The sequence below is a fragment of the Gavia stellata genome, unplaced genomic scaffold (assembly GCF_030936135.1).
Source record: "Gavia stellata isolate bGavSte3 unplaced genomic scaffold, bGavSte3.hap2 HAP2_SCAFFOLD_300, whole genome shotgun sequence".
In the NCBI taxonomy this organism is placed as follows: Eukaryota; Metazoa; Chordata; class Aves; order Gaviiformes; family Gaviidae; genus Gavia; species Gavia stellata.
This window is the reverse complement of record NW_026777063.1, coordinates 1-8,577: the sequence shown is the minus strand read 5'-3', so window position 1 is coordinate 8,577 and position 8,577 is coordinate 1. Positions and strand designations below refer to the sequence as shown.

The 8,577-nt window shown below is 69.4% G+C and overlaps 1 protein-coding gene across 1 annotated transcript; it reads right to left on the bottom strand.

Moving 5' to 3' along the window:
• Positions 1 to 250: 250 nt before the first annotated feature.
• On the bottom strand, positions 251 to 6,638 carry LRCH4 (leucine rich repeats and calponin homology domain containing 4). Its single transcript, XM_059835089.1, is given in 18 exon segments — positions 251 to 375; positions 469 to 540; positions 659 to 763; positions 894 to 1,160; positions 1,410 to 1,454; positions 2,363 to 2,496; positions 2,569 to 2,626; positions 2,738 to 2,817; positions 2,961 to 3,018; positions 3,113 to 3,209; positions 3,304 to 3,389; positions 3,462 to 3,589; positions 3,592 to 3,606; positions 3,688 to 3,793; positions 3,920 to 4,046; positions 4,133 to 4,223; positions 4,226 to 4,276; positions 6,422 to 6,638. Coding segments are annotated over 18 exon segments (1,854 nt in total). The 3' UTR covers positions 251 to 258.
• Positions 6,639 to 8,577: the final 1,939 nt, after the last annotated feature.

Sequence of the window (8,577 nt, the reverse complement as noted above, 5' to 3'; positions counted from 1 at the left end):
CTAATAATAACTCATTATAATAATTAATAATAATAATAATTAAGAGGGTAGCACCCCCGGGGGGGGGGGAAAGGGGTTCAGCCCCCCCCCCCGCCTCAGTTTCCCCAATGTTAAGCACAAGAAGGGGCGAGGGGGGGGGGCAAGGCAGGGAGGGAACCCCCCCGGGGTTGGGGGGGGTCTCAGGGGGCCCCCCCGGGGTTGGGGGGGTTCCCGGGGTTGGGGGACACCCCCCCCCCCAAATCGGGGGTACCCCCCCCCTCAGCAGCCGAAGAGAGCGCGATAAGCCGCGTAAAGCAACGCCATGACGAGGCCGTAGAAGAGGGCGAAGCCAGCGAGGAACCCGGGGGGGGGGCGCCGGGGAGGGGGCGGCTTCACCTGGGGGGGGCCGCAAGGAGAGGGGGGGGTCCTACATCAACACGGGGGAGTGTAGGACCCCCCCCCACGTAAAAATCCCCCCAAAAACAGTACCTCGGGGACCCCCAGGCGCCGGCAAGCCTCGAGGAAGCTCTCCACGTTCCGGCGGCTGTTGGCGGGGCTCAGCTTGGGCTGGGGGGGGGCAAAAGGGGGGGTCAGGGTGGGGTTTTGGGGGGGGGGGGTGTGTGTTTTGGGGAGGGGGCTCACTCACGGCAGCGGGCGAGGGGACGTGGATGAAGGGGACGAGGCGCGGGCGCAGGCGGTTGGCCAACCGGCACAGCAGCTCCCCGTCGCTCAGCGCCTCCCCCAGCTCCTCCGGCAGCCGCAGCTGCAGCAGCGACTCGATGCTCTGGGGGGGGGACACAGCACAGGATAAAAACACCCCCCCCCCCCAAAAAAAAATATCGGGGGTACAGACCCCCTAAACACCCCCCCCAAAGATTTTTAGGGGGGAAGGAGGGATCCCCCCCCTCCTCTACCTGCCGCATCTCAGCGATCAGCTCCCTCTCGTCGGGGTCCGGGGGGGCGTCGCGGGACGGGGGGGCTGCGGGGAGGAAATTTGGGGGGGTGTCAGACGTGGGAGGGGTGACACGGGGAGGGGACACGGCGGGGACACGGTGTCCTACCGGGTTGGTGGCAGCGCTGCGGGAGGAGGAGGAGCGGAAGAGGAAGCTGGTGGGTTTGGGGGTGGCGCGGGGCGAGGAGCCGGGGGGGGCCACGGGGGGGCCGGGGGCTTCGTCTGGGCCCTGGAACGGCACCGGGGGGGCGGGGGGGGTTAACGAACACCCCCGGGTAATTAGCCTTGAGCCTAACGAGGTCCCGATACTCACTGCTGTCCTCGGCTGCCGCTGCGGGAAGGTGCCCGGCTCCGACTGGCTGCTGTGGGGGGAGAGCGGCCCCCCCCATGTCACCCGGGGAACCCCGCCTTTGGGGGGGACTCCCGTATTTGGGGGGGGTCCAGGCGTCCGGGGGGGTTGGGGACAGGGGACACTCACGTGGGGGGAGCAGCCGGGGCGGCTTTGGCAGCCGCTCGCAGGAAGCTGGAAGGGGGGAAGGTGGCAGCCACCCGGCCCTGCCCCATCCCTGTCCCCATCCCTGTCCCCTGTCCCTCCTCCCTGTCCCCATCCCTGTCCCCAATCCCTCCTCCCTGTCCCCATCCCTGTCCCCTGTCCCTCCTCCCTGTCCCCATTCCTGTCCCTCCTCCCTGTCCCCATCCCTGTCCCCAATCCCTCCTCCCTGTCCCCATCCCTGTCCCCTGTCCCTCCTCCCTGTCCCCATCCCTGTCCCCTGTCCCTCCTCCCTGTCCCCGTCCCTCTTCCCCAGTCCCTCCTCCCTGTCCCCATCCCTGTCCCCAATCCCTCCTCCCTGTCCCCAATCCCTCTCCCCAATCCCTCCTCCCTGTCCCCTGTCCCTCCTCCCTGTCCCCAGTCCCTGTCCCCAGTCCCTGTCCCCATCCCTCTTCCCTGTCCCTCCTCCCTGTCCCCTGTCCCCAGTCCCTGTCCCCATCCCTGTCCCCAGTCCCTCCTTCCTGTCCCCATCCCTCTTCCCTGTCCCTCCTCCCTGTCCCCTGTCCCCAGTCCCTGTCCCCATCCCTGTCCCCAGTCCCTCCTCCCTGTCCCCATCCCTCTCCCCAATCCCTCCTCCTGTCCCCGGTCCTGTCCCAAATCTCCTGTCCCCATCACCATCCCCCATCCCATTCTCCATCCCCAATCCCAGTCCCCAACACCCACCCCTGTCCCCATTCCCAGTCCCCATTCTCCCAGTCCCGTTCCCCCCTTCCCAGTCCCCATTCTCCCAGTCCCCATTCTCCCCTTCCCAGTCCCCGTTCTCCCAGTCCCCGTTCTCCCAGTCCCCGTTCTCCCAGTCCCCGTTCTCCCAGTCCCCGTTCCCCCCTTCCCAATCCCATTCCCTCCCCTCCCAATCCCCGTCCCCAATCCCACTCCCATACCTCTCCCTCTGCTCCAGCCCCCGGCTCTTCCTCGCCTGCTGCCTCCTCTCCCTCTCCTGCCAGAGCTGGAGGCTCTCGGGGCGCCGCCGCCGCCCTCCCCGGCCCCCTCCCCCTGCCCGGGGACAGGGGCCACCCTGGGGGGGGCGGGGGGTCAGCAGGGACCCCCCCAAAACCCCCCCGGACCCCCCCATCCCCCCAACACTCACCTGCCACCCGCTCCCTTCTCCGGGTGTCCCCTTCCCTTGGGGACGAGCCCTGCTGCTCCTGGGGGGGGTAAAGAGGGGGGGCACTGGCGTTTGGGGGGGTCCCGGGGTTTGGGGGGCCCCCAAAATTTGAGGGGGGGGTCCCGGGGGCAGCTGGGGACAATGCTGTCACCTCAAGCGGGGTCTCCTCCTCCTCCTCCCCGGTGAGGCTGCCCTCGATGAAGTCGACCTGCTCGGGGTCACTGTCACCGGCTGGGGGAGATGGGGGGTGACACTGGGTCCCGGGGGGTGACAGGGTCCTCAAGGGGTGACACTGGCCCCCGGGGGGGTGACACTGGCCCCCGGGGGGGGTGACACCGGCCCCTGGGGGGGTGACAGGGTCCCACCCCGCTCACCTGTCCCGCTGCGCTTCTCCCTGGGCTGCCGGGGCAGCTCCGAAAACTCATCCGTGGACTGAAATGGTGGAAAAGGGGGGTGCAAGGGAGGGGACTGAAGGGGGGGGCACCCCAACCCCCCCCCACTGCACCCCCTGCACCCCAAAACCCACCTCGTTGCCGGACCAGCGCTTGCTGCCGCTGTCGACGCTGTTGAAGCCGGAGTCCAACCCCCCGCGCTGCCGGAGAGGGCAGAGCTCGTCCGTGAGGCTGTAGGGGGGGTAAAAAACAGGGGTGGGGGACCCCAAAAAACACGGGGTGGGGAATTTGGGGGGCCCCTCCCCTCTTTGAGACCCCTCTTTACCATGGAGGGGGGGGCCGGGTGGCGGTGGCAGCCTCGGCTTCGAGGTGGAGGTACTTGAAGATGTGGACTTTGCCCTTCAGGCAGACCTGGGGGGGGGGGGTCTGTGGGGTGAGATGGGGTTTTGGGGGGTCCACGGGGGTCCCCCACACCCCCCGGACCCCCCCTGACCTGGGCGGGGGGTGACTGGAGGGGTTGTTATCGGCCAGGATGATTTGGAGGTGCCGGAGACGCCGGTAGCAGCGGGGAATGGCGACCACCCGGTTGCAGGAGAAGTCGAGGCGGACGAGGGCAGCTCCGACAGCTCTGGGGGCCGGAGGGGGGGCACACGGGGAGGTCACGTGGGGTCCCCCAAAGTGGGGGACCCCCCCGCGAACCCCCACCCACCTGCGGGCAGCACGGTGAGCTGGTTCCGGCGGAGGTTGAGATCCCGCAGCGACTTCAGCTGCCCCACGCCGGCCGGCAGCGCCCGCAGCTCGTTACAGCTGACGTCCTACAGCGGCGCAGTTAACGAAGCGAGGTGACGAGGCGTGGGGGGGGGTCGGTGACCAAAAACGGGGCGGGGAGATGCTGTCCCGGTGCTGTCACCGCCCCCCCACGCCCCCCGACTGGTGCTCACCAGCTGCCGCAGGGCGCCGAGCGCCCCGATGTTTTCGGGGAGCTGCGCCAGGCGGTTGTTGCCGGCGTTGAGGACGCGGAGGGGCAGGAGGCAGAGGCAGGCGGGCAGCGAGGTCAGCTGGTTGCGACTGCGGGCAGGGAGCGGGTTAGCCGGCGGCGCGAGGGGGTGCCGCTGGACCCCCCCCCCGACCCGCGTCCCGGGGAGGGGCAGTACCTGAGGTCGAGGTGGGCGAGGGCCTGGAGGTTGGCGATGGCGGGGGAGACGCTGCGCAGGCAGTTGTGGTAGAGGCTGAGCCCCTCCAGGAGACCAGGCGGCAGGCGGCCTCCGGCACCTCCCCAAAACGGTTGCGGGAGAGGTCTGCGGGGACGGAGCGGGGGGGGGACGCGTGGGGACGGAGACCCTCAGGGATGGGGACACTCAGGACAGGGGACCCCGGGGATGGGGACCATGAGGGACAGGGACCCTCAAGGATGGGGACACAGGACGCTCAGGGACAGGGGATAGAGACCCTCAGGGATGGGGACCGTGAGGACAGGGACCCCAGTGACGGGGACAGGGACCCTCAGGGACAAGGGACCCCCAGGAATGGGGACAGGGGACCGATGGGGACAGGGGACCGATGGGGACAGGGGATAGAGACCCTCAGGGATGGGACCGTGAGGGACAGGGACCCCCAGTGACGGGGGGGGACAGGGACCCTCAGGGACAGGGGACCCCCAGGAATGGGGACAGGGACCCTCAGGACAGGGGACCCCCAGGAATGGGGACAGGGACCCTCAGGGACAGGGAATAGAGACCATCAGGGATGGGACCATGAGGGACAGGGGACCCCCAGGTACGGGGACAGGGACCCTCAGGGACAAGGGACTCTCAAGGATGGGACAGGACGCTCAAGGACGGGGACCCCAGGAATGGGGACAGGGACCCTCAGGGACAGGGGACCGATGGGGACAGGGGATAAAGACCCTCAGGGATGGGGACAGGGGATAGAGACCCTCAGGGATGGGGACCCTCCAGGACAGGGACCGATGGGGACAGGGGACCCTCAGGGACAAGGACTGATGGGGACCAGGGACCCTAAGGAATGGGGACAGGGACTCAGGGACAGAGACCATCAGGGATGGGGACTGTGAGGGACAGGGGACCCTCGGGGACAAGGACTGATGGGAGAGGGACCCTCAAGGATGGGGACACTCAGGGACAGGGGACAGAGACCATCAGGGATGGGGACCGTGAGGGACAGGGGACCCCCAGGAATGGGGACAGGGACACTCAGGGATGGGGACCCTCCAGGACAGGGACCGATGGGGACAGGGGACCCCAGGGATGGGGACTGATGGGGATGGGGGACAGGGACTGACAGGGACCTTCAGGACGGGGACCCTCAGGGAAGGGGACAGGAGACCCTTGGGGACAATGACAGTCAGGGATGGGGACCCTCAGGACAGTTGGGGACAGGGACAGTCAGGGACCAGGCCACCACACACCACTGGGGACAGAGACCAGACACCACCAGGGATGGGCACCATAAACCCTTGGGGACAATGCCACCCGGGACAGGGGACACCTCGTTCTCCCCTGCTGCCTCCCCGGCGCCGTGGGGGGGTTCAGCTCGGGGTGGGGGGGGACACTGGGTGCTCTGGGGTCCCCGGGGGGCACAGCCACCCCCCCAGGGTGACCCTAGAGTGTCCCTAGCAGCGCAGGGGACAGGGACCTCCCGGATGTTAACGCGCCGGTGACGAGGGGCACCCCGCCCCGTCCCCCTCTCCTGAGAAGGGTTAAAACCTGGGGGGGCCAAGCCCCGAACCCCCCTTTTTAGGGCTGATGGGGGGTGGCTATGGCACCCCAACCCTCCCGGAAGGGGAAGCCGAAGGGGAAGCGAGAGCAGCGGGGTGGCTCCCCCCCACCTCCCCCTGCCTTGAAGCGAGGGGGGGGGCACCCCAGGCTTGGTGACACCCCCCCACTCTGCTGGGGGGGAAACTGAGGCAGGCAGGACCGCCCGGACCAGGCGCACCGGCTCTTCCCGCCCCGGCACCCTGTTTATCCGCCCTCCGCCGCGCCCGGCAAACCTTTGGCTTCCGGGGAGGCGCCGAGGGATGGGGGGGGGGCAGCACCCGCAGGGCCCCCCTCGGCGTGGAGGGGGGGGGGGGAACCCCGTGCAGGCGGGGGGAGGTATAGGGCTCCGGCCCCCCCCCGAGGGGCCCGGTTCAGCACGGGGGGCCCGGAGAGGCTGATGGAGGCGGGGGGGTACCCCCGGGCCCCCCCTGCACCTGCCGGAGGAGGCGGGGGGGGCTGCGGCGGGGAGGGGGGAGGCCCGGGGCGGGCAGGAGGCACCGGGGACCCCCCCGGGGGTGCGGGGGGACGGAGCCAGGCCCAGCCCGGGGGGGGCAGGAGGCACCGGGGACCCCCGGGAACCGGGGGGGGGGGGTATGGGACCGCCGGGAGGGGCGTGGCCAGGGGTGCCCGGGGGCGTGGCTAAAGGAAGAGGGGGCGTGGCCTCACCGGCCTGCGTGGTGTCGCTGAGGTCCCACCGCCGCGCCGCAGCCACCGGGAAAGCGCGGAGGCGGCGGCCGGCCAAGCTGAGGGTACCGGAGGCCGCTGCTTCTTCCAGGGCGCGTTCCGTACCGGCTCCTCCGGGCGGCGGCGATGGCGGCAGAGGCGGCGGCGGCAGCAGCAGCAGCAGTTCCGCCGTCACGGTCCCCGCCTCGCCCGCCGCCATCGCGGGGCCCCGGCGGCGGGAGAGCTCCGCTCACCGCGGCCGCCGCTGCTCAACTGAGCGCCCGGCCGCTGCCGCGCGGGGAGGCGGCCCCCTCCAGGGGGCGGGGACAGAGCCGCGGCCAATCAGAGCGGGGGAAGCGCGGGGAGGCGGGCCAACCGGAGCGGGCGGAGAAGGAGGGGGCGCGGCAAGAGTAAAACAAGCGGATGTGATGTCTATTTTTTGACGGGAAGGCGGAAGAACCAATCGCCTTCGGGCGGGGGCGGGATTGCTGGCCGGTCCCAGCCAAACCCAGCGTAGGGACTGGAAAGGAGAGGGCTACCTATCGCCACCAATCGCGAGCGAGAAGGTGGAGCTAGTTGCCTGGCAACGTCCACCCAGAAGTCTGTGGGGAGTCAGTGGACCCCGGACAGCCAATCGCGTTTGAGTGGGGGGGCAAGGCACGTGATTGATATGTAACTAACCAATCAAGCTTTGAGGCCTGCAGTAAGGGTGGGAAGAGTCAAAAGTCTGGGGCACCGTGCGGGGGCGGGGCATGCCGGCTCCACCAATCACGCCTGGCGGGAGACTGGGACATTGGACGATTGACAAGCCGTCTGACCCATGGGAGGGGCACGGGGGGAATACCGAGCAGCCAATCAGAGGAAAGATCACCTCAGAGAAGGGTGGGCACTAGGATGGAGGGGGGGGGTGACCCCTCAGGCAGCCAATCAGAGAGAGCATCACCTCAGGGGAGGGCGAGCCCCGAACCGGGGCAGAGTGACAGCCCAGGCGGCCATCAGAGAGAGCATCACCTCGGAGGAACTGCACCCGGGCAGCCTAACTAACTGGCGGCCAATCACAGGCAGCATCACCTCAGGGGAGGGCGGGCCCCGAACCGGGCAGAGTGACAGCCCAGGCGACCAATCAGAGAGAGCATCACCTCAGGGATCTCCACCTGGGCAGCCTAACTACCTGGCGGCCAATCACAGGCAGCATCACCTCAGGGGAGGCGGGGCCCCGAACCGGGGCAGAGTGACAGCCCAGGCGGGCCAATGAGAACCAGCATCACCTCAGGGGAAGGAGACTGACAGCCCTCCCCACCTATGCCGGCGAAGACTGATGTGAGAAGAAGGCGGGTTCTGCCAGCAGCCAGGTCAAGCCTCGACATGGCGCGTGTGGGTCTGCCCGAGCCCAGCAGCTCCTGGCCCAGGCCCAGGGCCCCTCTTCCCTCCTTGGGCCACCAGACTTCTTGCTGCCATCGCCACCGGCATCTGACTGACGGGGATCAGGAGGCAACGGTGAGGCCGCCGGGATGGCGGGGGGTGTGGCAAGGATCGATGGAGTCCCCTGTCCCCTTCCCCACAGGCGCCCGTCCCCATCCCTGTCCCCATCCTTGTCCCTGTCCCCACTGGGGCCCCATCCCCACCCCTGCCATGTCGTGTGTCCCCCCGTCACCGCTCCCACTGTGCCCACTCGGTCCCTATCCAGCAGGTGAGACCCCACTGGCCCCGAGCAGACCCCCCCGGCATCCCTCACCCTTCTGCCCCCCCTTCCCCAGGTTCCCCCTGGGTCAGCGGCCTCAGCGCCTCCGGCCATGGCCTCTTCTGCTGCGGCCCCCTCTGCTAGAGCCACGCCCTTTCCCCGCCTGAGACCACGCCCCTTTCTCCACCTCTCCGCGAGAGGCCACGCCCCCATCTCCGCCTCCCTCCCCGCCTCCCCAGCTGGATACCACGCCCCCTCAGCACCCACCCGCCATCAACGGGAGGCCACGCCTCCAGGCACTTCGCCAGAGACCACGCCCCCACCCCTCAATGTGAGGCCACGCCCCCAGCACCTGCCCGCCCCTCTGGCAGAGGCCACGCCCCCCCCTAGCCCGAGGCACCCGCCCCTCTACTGCTTGCCGGAAGGCTCCGCCCCCAACCCTCAAACCCCGCCCCCTTGGCCCTTCTTAAAGGAGCCA